Raw genomic sequence first — 17,206 nt, 5'->3', positions numbered from 1 at the left:
ATTTTTGTCAGAGGAAGACCTTGTGGAGAGGAGGATTGAGTGACTGAAGAGAAGGACATCCTTTAGGGATCTAATAATTAAATCATTAAAAAAACAATTTTTGAGCTTCTCCTATGTGCCAAGCACTGTTCTGAGTGCTGAGCATATAGCAAGGAATAAGGGAGATAAGATACACAAGGCTTCCAATTTCATTGTTTGAAAGAATATGGAAATAAATGGATGAATAAGCAAGATAATTTTATATAGTCCTGAAAGAAAGAAATAAGTCAATGTGATATAACAGAAAGCGACCATTGACAGGGGAATGGCCACTTTGGAATGGTGGTCAGGAAAGGCCTCTCTGAGCAGGTGACATTCCAACTGAGGCCTGAATGACAGAGGAGCCAGTCATGGGGAAGGAAGGGGAAGGGTTCAGCAAAACAGGATTTGGGTTTATGAAGAAAAGCAGAATTAACAAATGCAAAAGCTCTGGATTGGGAAAGAGATTGGAAGGTTCAAAGGACAGAAAGAACGCCAAAAGAAGTGCTTAGCAGAGATGGGGAGGGATACAAGGCGAGGTTGGAGAGTTAAGCTGGGCCAGCGCCTTGTAGGTTAGGGTAAAGTATTTGTGTTTTATTTTAAATGAACTGGGAAGCAATTGGAAGGTTTTAAGTATGTTTTAAGTAGGTGAATGGCTTACTCTGTTTTATATTTTGAAAAGATCACTCTGGGTTATATATGGAGAATGGATTATAAGGGGACAGAAGTGAAAGCAGGAAAATCAATTAGGAGGCAAATTGCAGAGGTCCAGAAAAGAAAGAGATTATATGGCCTAGACCTTGAAGGAGGAGAGGTGGATGGATTAGGGTTACATTTTGGAGGCAAAGTTAAAAAGATTTGGATTAGGTGCAAGATATGGGAAAAAGAAAGGTACCGATGATGACTCCAAGAATTTTGAACCCACTGAATGGTGTGGTGCCTGTAATGAGCTAGAGAGAACTCTAGAGAGTTCTCTAGAGAACAGGGGGAGTTACGAGTTCTGCTATGGACATGTGGGGCTGTTCGGGGGGTAACTAGGTCGCCTCTTTGAGGATGCTAAAATATGGATGAGAGAGGTGGATACCACAGGAATTACAGTTATACCATTAACTGACAAATGTGACTAGATGTCAGGGTGAGGGCTTTGATAACTTCAGGTTTGAGTCTGAAAAGGTAGAAAGGAAGAGATCCCATTAACCAACATGATAGAGTAGGAGAGGTTTGGCAAAGAGAAGGCTTAATGAAAGCCAGGAACCATGAGGAAATTCCCATTTGAATAGTGGACAAAGGTACAGACTTTAGAATCTGAAAGACTTGGGTTTGCATCCTAGGTGAGCCGTTTACCAAAACCGTGTAACAAGTTACCTGGTTGCCTCAGCCTCCGTTTCTAATCTAGAAAATGAGAGAAATGATTTGGTAATGATAAGATAGTGATAAAGAGTAAATGACGGGCTTCCCTGGTGGCGCAGTGGTTGAGAGTCCGCCTGCCGATGCAGGGGACATGGGTTCGTGCCCCAGTCCGGGAAGATCCCACATGCCGTGGAGCAGCTGGGCCCGTGAACCATGGACATTGAGGCTGTGCGTCCGGAGCCTGTGCTCCGCAACAGGAGAGGCCACAGCAGTGAGAGGCCCGCGTACCGCCAAAAAAAAAAGAGTAAATGAAATTATATATGTAAATGCTTAATACATAGGAATCATGCAATAAATACTATTATCACTGTCTCTTATAATTACTATTATAATAACAATATAAAAATAGCAATAACTGTTGGGATGTGTTTTATTTCTGTTGATTATTACTAAGATAATAATGTTCTATTAGTTCCTTTTAAGCAAGGCTTGTAAGAATATTAATCCAGATTTGATATTCAACTCTTTTTTTTTGCTATATTTAATCATCAAAACAAATTACAGGGGCTTCCCTAGTGGCACAGTGGTTGAGAATCTGCCTGCTAATGCAGGGGACACGGGTTCGAGCCCTGGTCTGGGAGGATCCCACATGCCGCGGAGCAACTGGGCCCGTGAGCCACGGCTACTGAGCCTGCGCGACTGGAGCCCGTGCTCTGCAACAAGAGAGGCCGTGATAGTGAGAGGCCCTCGCACTGCGATGAAGAGTGGCCCCTGCTTGCCACAACTGGAGAAAGCCCTCGCACAGAAACGAAGACCCAACACAGCAAAAATAAATTAATTAATTAATAAACTCCTACCCCCAACATCTTAAAAACAAACAAAACCAAATTACCTATTATTTATGTACTTTTCCCAATTTACAGATCAATGCACTAAGGCTCAGAAAGGGTACCATGTGTAAGATTACACAGCAAGGAATTGGAGCCTACCTGGAAGAGCCAGGACTCACGCCTAGATCTGACATGCTCCAAATAATCCTGAACTCTTTCCCAACAAATCACCAGTAAGATAAAAATACCATTGTACCACTTTGCCAGTTCTCTGGGATCTATGCTGAGTGAATAAATTCTGTTTTATAAAAATGTTATTAGCAAATCACCACCGTGGTTTTCACAGTGTCTCATGGAATTTTCCAGTGCTGGACAATGTGCCTCTCAAGGCCTGTCTTTGGAGGAAATGAAGAAAAGTCTTCAGTTCTCACCCATTGACAAATATGGTAAGTATACAGATTCGTCAGATTGACTAAGGAAACTACCCCTAGGAAGGCAATGTCTGTTTGATAATGAGGGAGAAAGTATTCTATTTTGTAATAAGTAGAGATGAAGGGTACTTTAAAAATATTATATCATAAAAGTGCAAACTTTGCTCTTGTAAGTCTTGTATAAGTCTACAGTTACCTTTGCATTTAATAATGTGTGCATAAGTGTGTAAGTGTATGTGGAAGTATATGGGAGTGTGTGTGCCCGTGGGAAAAAGTACAGCTCTTTTTTGAAAATAATCTCCTGCATCTCGTGACATTCCAAACACCTTGTTTCCACCTTATTGAGTCTACTACCTCTACACCTTGTTTCCACCTTATTGAGTCTACTACCTTGAAGTCCCATATTGTGCAGGTATAGGGAGGAGGAGAAAACTCCTCCCTACAGGAGGAGATGAATTTCCACAATTACATCATATCCTTGCTAAAGAGGAGTGTTTTCTCTTTAGCAAGTGCCGGAGGGTAAAATGTGAACCCCGCTATTCGCTCAAAAAGCTGGAGAGGAGGTGAGGGTATCACTGATGGGATCTGTTTTGCACAGGACTATTTTAGAAAGAATTAATAAAGCTCTTTGAAATAGTTAACATAGCTCTGTGCTCGCCCCTGGAAGCCAGAGGATAGGCAGCACCCCTTATCAGCTGCCATATAAATGTGCCAGGCCTGTGATGTCCTTTCTCCCACCTCTAAGCCTGAGAAGCTCTATATTTAATTGGAATTTTAGTACAATGGGCTCATTTATTCATGGGAACTTCCTTTGACAATATGGAGGACTGAAAAAATGTATGTCAGTTAAAGAGAACAGATTTATTACAAGGACTGGGTTTGTGGGAGAATGAATTCGGTGGTGTGTGCCTGGTTCTGTGATATAGATGGCAATAGACCCTGCAGCTTTAGAATCCTCACCAATGCACCTCGGCTGCAGAGTATCATACCTAAGGCAATAGGAAGCCTCTAAGAAACGAAGAAGAAAATTGTTCCGGATAGATTCGACAAACTACTTGGGAACACTAAAGAAAGGAAACTTTGTGCTTCCGACTCCCAGTACGTGTCTAGAATGCAGTCGAGTGCTTTTTATCATCAGCTTTACAACATAATTGGCCAATCCAGTAACGGGGGAAAATGTGCTCTGTCACATCATCACATTTTTTATAGATATAATATCGTTTTTTCAAACCTTTACAGATGTGACTGCACAACCACAAAATAGAGGGCACCCTTTGAAATGTCTGCTTTGACCAGAAGTCTTTTCTTTCATGGTGGAGTTTCAAGATGAAGCATTTCTTAACGATCTGTTTCTTAAAGGGATAAGACGTTGAGCAGAATTCCTCAAAATGAAGTTAGACAAAAGTGATGCAATGATTTTAAAAAGTAGGGTTTTCCTATGCATATATTGTACCCGGGGTAGAAGAAAACATTAGCATGTCTGAATGGAGTGACAGTCCCAATAGACAAAAAAGATATATTCAATATCTCCCACTAGGAACATCACATCGTATAAGAAAGAACTCTTTAATTGCCCTCCATTTCTACTTCATAAACTAGTTGTGGTATAACAGCAACTTTATGAACTGTTTCTTCCCCACCCACAGAACAGGGCTAGAGAATGAGGATAAAATTAAGTACCTAGCTGTACTTGAGACCTTTCACCCTGAAGTAACAAAACATGTCGACATGGTTCAGTCTTTCCTTAAAGCCTGTGTTCAAATTTCATTTGGTCCCTCTTAAGCTGAGTGACTGCACAGAGTCTGTCCTTCAACTCTGGTGATGATGGTATCAATAATAAATGTCAGCATCCATGCCCTGCTGATTTTGCTACCCGTCTCCGAAGGTGAACCCTCCCACACTGGAAGGATGGATGCTCACAATCAGATTTCCTCTGGAGTCCTATGGAGAGAGAGGCATGGAGCATCATAGGCCAGAAAAACCACATGTGGTACATTAAAAGGTTGATTATAGTAATGAAAGGATTACGTGCTTATTAAAGCATCTGTCTATGCCTGGGATGAAGTTGCAGTTTCAGTCTGGACAAGAGGAAATATCTTTGCTCTAAGGTGTAGATTTTTAGTCCGCCCAGAATTAGGATTCAATAATGTGTATCCTGCTTCCCCTAACCTAATCTCAGCTGGCCAGGGCCAGCCCCACTAGCAGGAGAGGACTGGTCACAGCAGCACTGGCAGCAGTGATGCTGCCTCTCGGGAGAGTATATGTGCTGCCTAAGAGATTTTGACAGAGACCTTTCTTATGAAAATAAATATGCCCATCGAACTGCATATTGCCAGAAGTCTTAATGAAAATGTGGATAGCTGAGTTGGTTCTGAAAACTCGGCTATCAAAGGGAAGCAAAAGCAGCATTAGCTATTGACAAATGTGCCCATTTTCACAGAAACAATGAATGGTTTCCCTACTTGGAATGGAAAGGTAACTGCTTCCCTGCTCATGTCCTGCGTTCTCTAGGACTGTGGCCAGATTCTGAGGCACTAGCTCAATTCTCTGGACACACCCAGGGCTATTGTTTCAATGAGCATCAAATGCCACTAGTATTCAGACCTAAGCACTAAAAATTGGACTTTCAGATAGAAAAAAAAAGAAAACAACCAGAGCCAACCTGTTATAGAGAATACTCTTTCCTTTTCTCTACTGCCATCTCCACCTCCCTTTTCAGCCATCAACGGCTTTGCACTCACTATGTGTCAGACACTGTGCCACTTGTCTTATGTGCATTACCAGCCTTATGACTTCTCCCCTCTACAAATGAAGACACAGGCTCAGAAAGGTTAACAAAAGTCACAGAACTGGTAAGTAGTGGAGGCGGGGCTTAAACCCAGATTCGCCTGACCTGAAGCCCGTACTTTTAGCCATCATGATAAACCACCTTCCTGAACTGTACCCTTCTTTACTCCGAATTCAAAATGTCACCTGGCCAAACACCCATCCCTGATGTTCCTCTGGTCTCAGCTCTCTGTTTTCATTGTAAGTTCTGCTTTTGTTTTACAATTGCTTGTCAGCAACTCTTGTCCAAACTCTCTGTTCACATGAGCCAGGAGAGGCTGCTGGGCAGCTGTGCGTTGCACTGGCTGAGGCTGGTTAAGAGAAATGGGGAGATGGGCTGAAAGGCCGATAAGTAACAGCTGAACTTCTTTCCTGATGCAGGCTATGTGTCTGATCCCATGAGCCCGATGCATTTTCACTCTTGCCGGAATTGTGGCAGCTTTGAGGACAGCAGCTGACAGCATTCCGCATTTACCTAAGGAGAGTTTTCCCCCAGACTGACAGCAACAATTCTAACCATGGCAGCCTTGCTTCCATTTATATTTTACCCTCTAAGGTCTCCTTAAATTGGCTTATTCATACTGGTCCTATTTAATTCCCCACCACAAGTTGGGCTCTGGATTTGTGGCTGAGGAATGAAATGCAAAAGAGCCAAAACAAAATTTATTTGAAGAATTGTTTTTAATTTTGTAAAGGAAAAAATAATTTTATGTTGTTGGTTGGAGATGGGGCCTTAGTCATTGGTGGGGACTTAACAATTGTTATGTTTTCATAGACTGAATTAAGTAGACGTGTTTGAGAGTCATGTGTTTGATTTCTTAGACTATTGTTCATTTTCTTATCTCATTATGTTACTTAAAGTGTCCAGCCCTGTGATTAAAGGTTCTTTGGTGACATACAAAATCGACTCAGAAGCATATTTCATTCCAACAAGACTTCTACTGAGTACACCTTTCTTTCAGATATATTGGTAAAAATATGTATTGATCTTCAGATCAAGAAGCTTGCAGAAATACAACACTTATTATTTGGCCTCCTCTCTACATGGTACCTCTGTGCTCTGCTTGGGTGACCTGTTGCTGTCAGCACCGAGGTGTCACAAATGCCATTGGTACCATCATGAAACTGACCCATGCATGCAAAGCTGCCATTCATACCAGGGTGTGGCACAGTGCACTGGGAGGATGGTTGAGGTACCTGCTACCTTCAGAAAAGGAGAAGTCTTCCCTCCACACTCCCAACAAGGAAGGCAGGAATGCTTCCACCAACAAAATAGTTTTGCCATTGAAAGACAGACCTGGAAAAAGACAGACAGGAAACCATGAAAATTCAGTGTTATAATTACTGCTATTCACCTTGGTAAGGGAAATAACATTAGTAAAGGGCATCCTCTAAATCAAGGTTTCTGGATCTCAGAACTATTGGAGGGAGTAATTCTTTGTGGGAGCTGTCCTACGCACTGTGGGATTTTTAATAGCTTCCTGGCTTCTACCTCCAGATGCCAGTAACAGCTCCCTAAGTCACAGCAATCAAAAGTGTCTCCAGACTTTTCTTAATGTGCTCTGGGGGACAAAAATCTCCCCAGGTTGAGAACCACTGCCCTAAATCCTGAGATTAGGGGGCTGAAGAGGAATGAAAGAAAGATAGAGCCTGACTCTGACTGGCTGCGTTTAGGCAAAACTGCTCCCTCCTCCTCCTTAGTAGTGTGGATCCGTAGACACATGGAGCTCAATGAGTGCTGATTGCTCCTTCTATGTCTGTGGCAAGCTGCTCCGTTCTCCCCTCGCCCCTACCAATTAGAAATTATGTTGCTCGCGGGCAATTTCTATCAGAACAGCAACATCCCCTGTATTCCTTCAGAGCCTTTCCTTATGACCTGTGGTCGCAAAGTTGAAAGTCCCCACAAGTTCTGAAGAGCTTGGCGACAGCCCAATGCGAATCCAGAGGTAGCCGTGAAAACCATGGTACTTCCAATTAAATTTATCCTTTTTCAAAGAAAAAGGTCATGAAGAACCTAGGGGTAAGACGGGAATAAAGACACAGACCTACTAGAGAATGGACTTGAGGATATGGGGAGGGGGAAGGGTAAGCTGTGACAAAGTGAGAGAGAGGCATGGACATATATACACTACCAAACGTAAAATAGCTAGTGGGAAGCAGTCGCATAGCACAGGGAGATCAGCTCGGTGCTTTGTGACCACCTAGAGGGCTGGGATAGGGAGGGTGGGAGGGAGGGAGATGCAAGAGGGAGGAGATATGGGCACATATGTATAACTGATTCACTTTGTTATAAAGCAGAAACTAACACACCATGGCAAAGCAATTATACTCCAATAAAGATGTTAAAAATATATATATCCTTTTTCAGCGCCCAGCCTTTTCACTTTCCCACCCAATTTTTCTGGAGTCACAGGTGCTCTATCCCACCAAGCAAGTTGCCAAGGGGCTTTACCATAAGCAGGACCAAGGAGCTTGAAGTGACCATATTGGCAAAACGCCTACTGGCAAAGACAGAAAAAGAGAAAAAGGGGGCTGGTTAAAGAACACCAGTCTCCACAGATCTCCCTCTCCTCCTCTGCTCTAGGTACTTTAGGAAACTAGCTGGCACCAGCCTGGGAAACTTTGGGGCTTAATCCTTTTGAGTTGAGTTGAAAGGAATAACTTTGAAAGTTAAAAATTTTTAAATATATACATACATACCAATTTTAACCAATTTTTACATCACAGTAGATGTAATGCTGAATGTGTGTCTAATCAGGATTAAAGCAGGAATCCTCCCAGGTTTCCACTGAATGGAGGTCAGATCCAGAGGAATGAATGACTGCTTCTGAAATACCCCTCTTTTAGAGGAGGATTTTCTAGAACAAATTTGTCAGGTTCCCTTTCTTTGTTTCCTTTAATTAATCACCTCCTCTCTCCACACTATATCTCCTCATGTTGCTGCTTCCCTCTGGCTCTTGTTAAGTATCTGTGTCTTGATTCCTGAGAAGGGTAACCTTTTCACAGATGCCAACCTATAGCTCACAAACCCTTTTCATTACTGCACTTTTAATGGGGCCCAGGGATCATCTGAGAGCTTGTCTCAAGACCACGGGGATTTTTGTGCTTTTTTTTTTTTTTTCTCCTTGCTGAAAAAAATGTCTCACTAATTGCTTTCTTTTTGTGCTGGTAAAAATGAACTATGATCGTGTTTTTGCATGCTTAGCACATTAAAATTTTTTTTTCCATGTGCATGTAGCACTGAGCTCACTTAGAAGATGTTCAATTAGCTATAATTGTAAGCCAAATTACAGCAGCACCAGGAGAGAGTTATTTCAACACAGTGATTATTTGGGTTAAATTATTTCCAAAGCTGACATTTCCCTGGGAAAGAGGAAAAAATGGGTGCCAATAGTAGGAAAAAGGGCTAGCACTAGAAAATCCATCTGAAATGAAGGACCTGATTTCTTTCTCTCTCATGCTCTCTGCCTTTCCTTAGCTTCTTCCATCCTTCCTTCCTCCTTTTCTCCCTCCAACAATAATCATTAGCTTTGGAGTCACGTGGACCTTCTACAGTAGTTTTGTGACCTTGGGCAAGTCACTTTACCTATCTGAGCTTGTTTGTAGGATGGTGATAATAAAAATTATGTTGTAAAGTTGCCGTAAGGATTGCAAATAATATAAAGTGCATTGAATAGTTCCTGGCACACCATAGTCAATATTGTAAATGTTGTTGTTGTTTATTTTTATATTATGTCACCATGCAGCCAAAGAGCTATTCTACAGAAGTCGAGCATGAGAAGGGTAGAGATTTTTCTCTCTTGTGGAAATAACCATCAACATCCCTAAAAACCCCACCTTTGCAAACAGCAAACTGCCAACCTTACGCTTTTGAGGCAGTTGGAGCCAAGATGCATCAGCCTTAGACAGTGACGTCTTATTTACACCTGAAATAAAATCTGAAGAGAAATGAAATCCTTTAAATCAAATACAAGAATCGGAAAGAATTTCTCAAACAAGGGGGATGATAATTAAAAATAGAAAGAAAACACATTTACTGAGTATCTGCTATATGGCAGGAAGTGTTTTAGATGATTTTAGGTGTATTTTTTCAATTAGTTCTCAAAATTGCTCTGGAAAGGGAGAATGCTCTTCCTGATTTTTCAAGTAAGTAACAAATCCAAGCTAGCATAGAAAGGAATCAGGTTTCAAAACTCGGCTGGTCTTGCACTAGCATCCATGAGTTTTTCACTACACAGTACTGCCTCCACTGTGATGGAGAAAAAGGAATAAAAATAGGAAACATTCACAATCCAGAATTGTGGTAAAAGCAAACAAATCTGCAGTTCTGCAGTCCTGAGGAAAATTTTGGGAATTACCCAGGAGAAGTTGCAGGGACAAAAATAAAAACAACCAAACCTGGGCTTCCCTGGTGGCGCAGTGGTTGAGAGTCCGCTTGCCGATGCAGGGGACACGGGTTCGTGCCCCGGTCCGGGAAGATCCCACATGCCACAGAGCGGCTGGTCCCGTGAGCCATGACCGCTGGGCCTGCGCGTCCGGAGCCTGTGCTCCGCAACGGGAGAGGCCGCAGCAGTGAGAGGCCCGTGTACTGCCAAAAAAACAAAAAACAAAAAAAACAACCAAACCTGTCTTGGTTACTATGGCTCATGATTGCAACGTAAAACCAAAAAAAAAAAAAAAAATCATCATTTCCTCTGTTTTAATTATGGAAAAAAGAGGGCTAGAACAATCTCAAGGTTCAAAAAGCATACATTATTATTTTCTAGGCACAAAGAGCCAGAAATGATTGACAGAAGCAAGACTCTCACCGTGATAAGCAGGAACAAAACAATTATGAGGGCAAAGCACAGTAATTAGGGAAGCCAAGGAGTTTCACATTTTCCTCTCCTTATTAGCACACTGGTTAGGGAAAGTGAGGAGAGATGGTGTAGCCATTACCAGTAGGATTTGAATACTTTCCTTCCCAGTTTTGTGTTGCTTGTAGTTACCCAAGCATGCAGACTGCAGAGCTCCCCCTGATCAATTTCCTTCCATATTTCACGAGCCACAAGGGCAAAGATGAACCATTTGACAATTGCAGTCCCTTCACAGGGGATCAGTTGAGGGCTCAGCTGCTGCAGTAACAGACTGTGGTCCAAGACTGTCAGCTCAATTAGCACCATATGCAAAACATGATGGAGAAGCAAAGTTCCCCTCCCTCCTTGGACATCCTACCTTTTGGAAGGCTAACTAGATACAAAAAGAGCAGGGGTTGTATGTACCTTTCTCCTCAGGCCAGAGATCCAAGGCAGCACAGCAGCCAACCCAACGGCAGGGTACTAATTAAATTAGGCTTCTAGAATTAAAACACTGCCCCAGGTGCCAGGCCCCACTGATTAGGATAGGTCTCCAAAGCACCCTCAGTCTAACTTTATGTTTAATTAGTGAGATAAAAAGAATAGTATCTCAAATATCTGTCTTTTAATCAATGGACTCATATGCAAGAAAAAGGTATCTTTGCCATCTTTAAAGAAGGTTTTGAAGCTCACTAATTTCACTAACTTCCATCGCTTCTTTTATCTCAACTAATCAGGAAAGGGTGAGATTCCAGCAAGATCACGAAATGCAATGAAAATAATTTGAATGTTGGTTTGCCCTTCAGTTTTTACTCATAATAATCCATGGTCTGCTTAACACCACTTCAAAAATTAATCCACAGTGAAGAATGTCAGGTTCTTCTTTCAGAGGTTTTCATTTCCCATCCTTAAATTCAAATCAGTCAGAGGGAACAGAATTAATGTCCAGATTGAGGATAGTTTGAGGTGAGAAGAATAAAAATGGACAGGACACTGGATGACCTATGTTTATCCTGTACCAGGTGTGAAATTGTAGGAGGCAGAATAGCACAGAGAAGTTCTCAAACTTTAGCCTATGTCAGAATCACTAGAGGGTTTATTCAAATGCAGATTGCTGGACCCCGCCCCAGGGTTTTAGAATCCGAAGTTTTGCAGTGGGACCCAAAAGCGTGCATTTCCAACAAGCTCCTGGGAGACCTGATGCTGCTGGTCCCGGGACCACACTTTGAGAAGCACTGGCATTGTAGTGAGCTTTCGAGTCAAGCATGGGTGAAAATCTGGTTCAAGCCCTCACTGTGTGTGACCTTCCATGAGCAATTTACTCAGTCTTTCTGACCCTCGGATTCCCCATCTATAAAGTGGAGACAATGATTCTTACCTCATAGAGAGGATTAAGTAAAATAATGCATGAAAATCACATATCACAGTGCCAGGCACATGATAAATGTTCCATAGCAATCAGCCATGCTTAATATAACATTACTGGGAGAGCAATCAACCAAGCACTAAGGGCTAATCTTTAACTTCCTGGATGCTAATGAAAGGATTATGGTTTGAAAGAATTTAAGTGTTTGTAAGACAAATAAACCATATATTAGCATCCTATAATCCAGGTTATACAACAAAAAGAATATGAGAATAATGTAAAAGGCACAACATGAATAAAATTATAAACACATTTGCAGTGCAGTAAAGTTAAATATAAATGGTTAATTACTAATGTCTCCAAGGAACATGTATTAGACTCCTCTTCTGTGTTACCTCAGATCTTCTTGGTCTCACCTATGCCATTGGCCACTGAGTCATCTACCATCACCACAAACCAACTTCCTGTGGGCACAACTTGACCACACCTTGCCTCATATCAAGCCTGGTTCCTATTGCCTTGTACCCCCCACCCAGATCACTGCCATTGGGGCACCCCTGTTGCCCTGAGGAGAGATGTCACAAGTTCTTGAGGGCTTTGCAGCTCAACCTAGCAGTTAACACTTGGGGACCTATGGAGTAAACCTTTGACCGATAGGGATCAGGGCCAGGGAATAAGGGATCAGGGTCCTTCTCCATCACACCCCAAATGTCCCAAGGCACAGTCATTCTTAGAGTCTCAGAAGAGAGTTTAGTGAGACTGACAATCAGTTGCCCTTGATTCCAAACACTGTCCAGCTCAATACCACGCTGTAGGATTGGCTCTCCCTCCTACCCTTCCTCACTCCTGCTCTCCTCATTCCCACTTACATGGGATTGCTTTCCCTAAAGAAATAGTAGCACATGAGGTTTTTGCTCAGGCTCTGCTTGCTAGAGAGACCAAGCTAGGATAGACAGTATGTAAATAAATGAATTTTGACTGCTAGTTTCTCCTTAGTAAGGAGTGGTTTGTGGAATGAAGGAGTGAGCAATTGGATAATTAAATGAGAGTAAGAATCAATTAACAAAGGAATGAAGGGATTCGGTAGACTGCTGGGCTGAGATCATTTTAGCCTTGTTTCTTTCAGCCCCTTTGACTCTCCTATTGTCTTTGTTAAAAGATAAACTGTGGCATTTAAAAAGATTTAAGAATTTATTTGAGCAAAAGTTCATTTAAAGTGGGCAGTGCCAAATCGGAAGTAGTTAGGAGCAATCTACCTGCAGGAACCTGGGGCAAGACTTTTATGGAGAAGAAACAGAAACAAAGCAAAGCAGTTATTTGATTGGCTCTAGCTTAAGTGGTTGCCTTATCTGGGAAAGCCTAGTTGGTTGTTTGTGATTGGTGGTCCTTAGATTTTGATTTCTTAACCTTGAGGCATTTACAGGTTTAGGTTTGGGTTGCTTATGTAGGTTGGTAAGGCGTTAGAAACACCTGTCTAATGGCTTCCTTGTTTAATTAATTTAACACTGTTTTCACGCTTTCACAGTTTCTCTTTTATGTGTGGGATGCTTGATTATGCCCTTTGTAAGTAACACTGTCACCAGCAAAACTGGCTCTGTGCTGCTAGGGATCTGCTACCTTCACTCTAAATTTCTATAAGTTGATTTTTTCCTCTCCCTGTTTAGTTGTTATTTCTCTCATTCTACCAATCTGCTTACTAATTTTTCTACTTTATCAGTATATTCCTATTTAGCATTCTCATTATTACTGCTACTCTTTCTCCTCTCTAGTTGTGTGTTTAGTGTCTCTACAAGTTGGAAATGACTTTTTACATGCCCTTCCGGGAGTTCTTTCATTTGCATGAAAATGACCAGTTTCCTGGCATTGCCAGGAGGGTACTAACCCCCCAAACAAACTCTGTCTCTATGGTGCTTCTTGTTCTTTCAATTTAATCATCCCTCACCCCTTGCTTGGAAGTCTAATGAATGAAATGATCTGTCATTGCTTTTGCTTTTAACTCTTCAATGCTCCTTAAATATGGGCTCCATGCAATTTTTTTCAGTAGCAGTCACAAAAGAATAGGGAAGCAAAGCTCAGATTTTGTTAGAGTCAATCCCCACCTACCATGTTACAGTTCCTCCTTAGTACAGTAATTGCCTGCCCATCTTTCAAGCCATAGTTCTTCACATAGACAACAAGGAAGCTGGATAAAATATGAACAGAGGTGGCGCAGTGGTTGGGAGTCTGCCTGCCAATGCAGGGGACATGGGTTCGATCCCTGGTCCAGGAGGATCCCACATGCCGCAGAACAACTAAGCCCATGCACCCCAATTACCGAGCCTGCGCTCTAGAGCCCATGAGCCACAACTACTGAAGCTCACATGCCTAGAGCCCATGCTCCACAGCAAGAGATGTCACTGCAGTGAGAGGCCCATGCACTGCAGCGAAGAGTGGCCCCCGCTTGCTGTAACTAGAGAAAGTCCGCACACGGCAACGGGGACTTAACACAGCCAAAATTAAATAAATAAAATAAATAAATTATTTTTTTAAAAAAATGAACAGAATAGGGCTGGATTGGAAAGTCACCAAATTAAAGGCAAAGACGAGGATGAAAAGCAATGGAGTAAAGGCATAGGGTTGTTAGTCTACTGCTCAGCTCTGCGGAACCCTAAATGTTCAAGTTTTTTGGCATCCACATATTCACCAAAAGTCTTCCATTTCCTGTATTACAAAGTCAATGCATTCTGGGGGCAAGTTCAACTGGTCAAATCTATGCAAAGCAAGCACATTTTAAAAAATTCTAGCAATTAAAATAATTGGCTAGCTAAGAAAAGACTGTCCTAGTTAATTGGTCTCCACTGAAGAAACATTAGGCTTAAGGGAAAATGTATGTTTAATAGAAGTAATAAGTTATTAACACAAATGGAAATCCTGCAAAATGTAAAACAGTGAGTAGTGAAAACTGTTCAAGTTGCTTGCTAAAGCTAAATTAGTTTGTTCCTTTCTCCCACACTATCCATTAAGCTGTTAACTGATTTAAAATATTAATAGAGTTCAGAAATCACAGAGAAACACCTCCTTATTTGCAATTTTTCTGTCAGATGTCTTACTACTGTATCAAAAATGATTATTCATAGTACAAGCATATGCTGCAATTAATCAAAACCATACTGCACAGCAAACAGGAGTGTTTACAAATGTTCCTAGAGTTCTTAGCCTGGTTAAAAAACAGATCCTGTATCCCCTTATAATTTTAAGTGATCTGCCTTAAAAGTCATGTTTTCTCTTGTTTATATTATAGATTCCACAGAGTTCAGTTTTCCTGTGGTGCTAATTTATGGTATTTATTTTGTAAACCCGGCATTAATAACTATCAAAAAAAAAAAAACCACCATGCATTTAAAGGGAGCTATTAGTTGCATCTCCAAGGAGAAGATGACTAGTTTTCTGTGCCCTCGTGCAGCTGCCTGTCACCCTGCTGGGTCACTCAGGGGTTTCATAATGTACAGCAGGCAAATGAGTGTTTGTTATAATTTCTTAGGGCTTTGTTGCACAATGCCTTTGGAGAACTGGGATAAACCACGAGTGTGTCACACAAAGCCCCTTTTTCCCATTCTTTTAAGGCCTGGTCAGAGACAGAAGCAACATCCTCATTCACACCCTCTTGTCTCTAGACCTTACCCTAGTTTCCACTCTGTTCTTTTTTTAACTTTTTATTTTAGATAATGATCAATTCACAGGAATTTCCAAAATAATGTACAGAGAGGTCCTGTGTATTCTTCACCCAGTCTCCCCCAGCGGAACATCTTGCATAACTACGGTGCACTATCAAAACCTGGAAATAGACATTGGTCTACTCCCCTTTTTATTTTTGAAAATTTTTTATTTTATTTTTTGACAGGAAAATAGGATTTATTGATGGATGTGAGTAAGGAGGGGACAGTGCCATGGGTGTCAGGAGCGCAGGGCCTGCCATTTGTCCAGAGGGCCATGATTAGGGATGTATTTGACTACACAGCCTGAGCCACTTTTCTGTCACCATGTTTTCAAATTCATCAGCAGTAAACTTAGTAAATCCTCACTTCTTGGAGATGTGGATCTTCTGGTGGCCAGAGAACTGGAACTTGGCCCAGGGTAGGGCCTCAATCACATCTCCTTGTTCTGCACCTTGGTGCGGGTGGACATTATGATTTGGCTACCGTGCCCTGGGGCTTTCCAAAGGCACTGTGCATACCTATCTGGAGCCTAGACTGGGGACAGCATTGCCAGTCATGAATGTCCACTGGAAAGGGCTGCTGCCAAGGTCCCTTAGGGCAACATAAACAGGCAACAGGCTCATACACTACCCTACCTAGGAGGCTGCTGTTTGCAACCATTGCACACCAGGCCTCCACGGGGAAAAGAGCATGGAGGCTGAATTGGCTACAAGGTCTACTCCCATTTTTAAAGGGGCCTATTACTTACCTCTGAGTAGAAAGAGTCCCTGAGCCCATCTTATTTTACTAGCTACAGTGGACAAATTACAAAAGAGTGAAAAAAAAAAAATGAAAACTGAGGTATTCAGAAGGTAGAATACTCCTTTGCTTCTCTACTAGAAAGTTTCATACAACCTAATTGTTTCCTTGACCCATATGTGAACTCTTCCTTGAAGTTGATATAAGGGAAGAAATATCACTAACAAGAGCATTACAATTTTAAATGCCACTAAAAAGAGCATTACAATGTTAAGTGCCAATAACAAGAGCATTGCAATTTAAAAATCTCTTCCCAACCATTTTAAGACAATTGTGTTAAACCATCATTTAAGAAGCTTTAGCTGTGGAAAAATTTAGTCTCAATCGCTAGTAATTTCAGAGTCAACCCGAACTTTATTGGGAATTTGTAACTGTGAATATTTGAAAAAATATATTCTCTCACTTTACAATTAAATGATATAAATATTTTGAAGATTATGTCAAAAGTCTGTCTTTCATAACATAAAAGACAAAAGTCTGTCTTTCATAACATAACTCAATAATTTGAAGGGCTTTCCCAATATAAGTAGAACCTGCATAAAATTAAAATTTTTACTTTATTGCTGAATTTGCAGTGAATAAGGAAACACTTAAAAAAAAAAAAAAAAGGTGAGCTAAAACCATCAGTGATCAGGTAAAGACAAGGGAAAAGCAAGGTTGCCCTGAGGGCAATGGGCTATTAGTACTGAAATTGGTGACTAAGCCTTGCGCCAACAATGAGGGGGAAATTTATTAAAGATTGGCACATTAAACTGGACCCTGAAAGGATTATTCACAAACTAAAATTAACACAATATCACAGACAAATGAGAAACAAACCACCATGAATGAAAGTCAACAGAAATAACAAGCTACAGTTCCAAACACCGAAGATATCAGATATTAGAAGAATCGGTTTTGGAATAGAAAGTAGCTACACACACAGTACTTAAAGAAATCCTAAAAATAAAATGACACAAAGTAGGAAAAAGTTAGCAAGCAGCACGGGACCATCAAAATGAACAGATATATTTACAGTTTTGTAGTTAAAGGAGAGGGTGTTGGAGTAGATAATACA

The 17,206-nt window shown here is 41.3% G+C and overlaps 1 protein-coding gene and 1 non-coding gene across 2 annotated transcripts in view; one reads left to right on the top strand and one right to left on the bottom strand.

The window, feature by feature from the left end:
• TNNI3K (TNNI3 interacting kinase) overlaps window positions 1-6,308 on the top strand; it is a 287,754-nt gene extending 281,446 nt beyond the window's left edge. The window contains exons 24-25 of the mRNA XM_060142530.1: window positions 2,565-2,644; window positions 5,837-6,308. Coding sequence (XP_059998513.1) covers window positions 2,565-2,644; window positions 5,837-5,913 — 157 coding nt within the window. The 3' untranslated portion in view covers window positions 5,914-6,308. The remainder of the gene's footprint in view (window positions 1-2,564; window positions 2,645-5,836) is intronic.
• Window positions 6,309-15,925: 9,617 nt separating this feature from the next.
• LOC132516564 (small nucleolar RNA SNORA70) lies at window positions 15,926-16,063 on the bottom strand. Its single transcript, XR_009539390.1, has one exon. It is a non-coding gene; the product is annotated as a small nucleolar RNA SNORA70 (small nucleolar RNA).
• Between the last annotated feature and the right edge of the window lie 1,143 nt (window positions 16,064-17,206).

The sequence above is a fragment of the Lagenorhynchus albirostris genome, chromosome 2 (assembly GCF_949774975.1).
Source record: "Lagenorhynchus albirostris chromosome 2, mLagAlb1.1, whole genome shotgun sequence".
Taxonomy (NCBI): Eukaryota; Metazoa; Chordata; class Mammalia; order Artiodactyla; family Delphinidae; genus Lagenorhynchus; species Lagenorhynchus albirostris.
The sequence above is the reverse complement of the archived record's forward strand: the minus strand, read 5'-3'. Positions and strand labels throughout refer to the sequence as shown.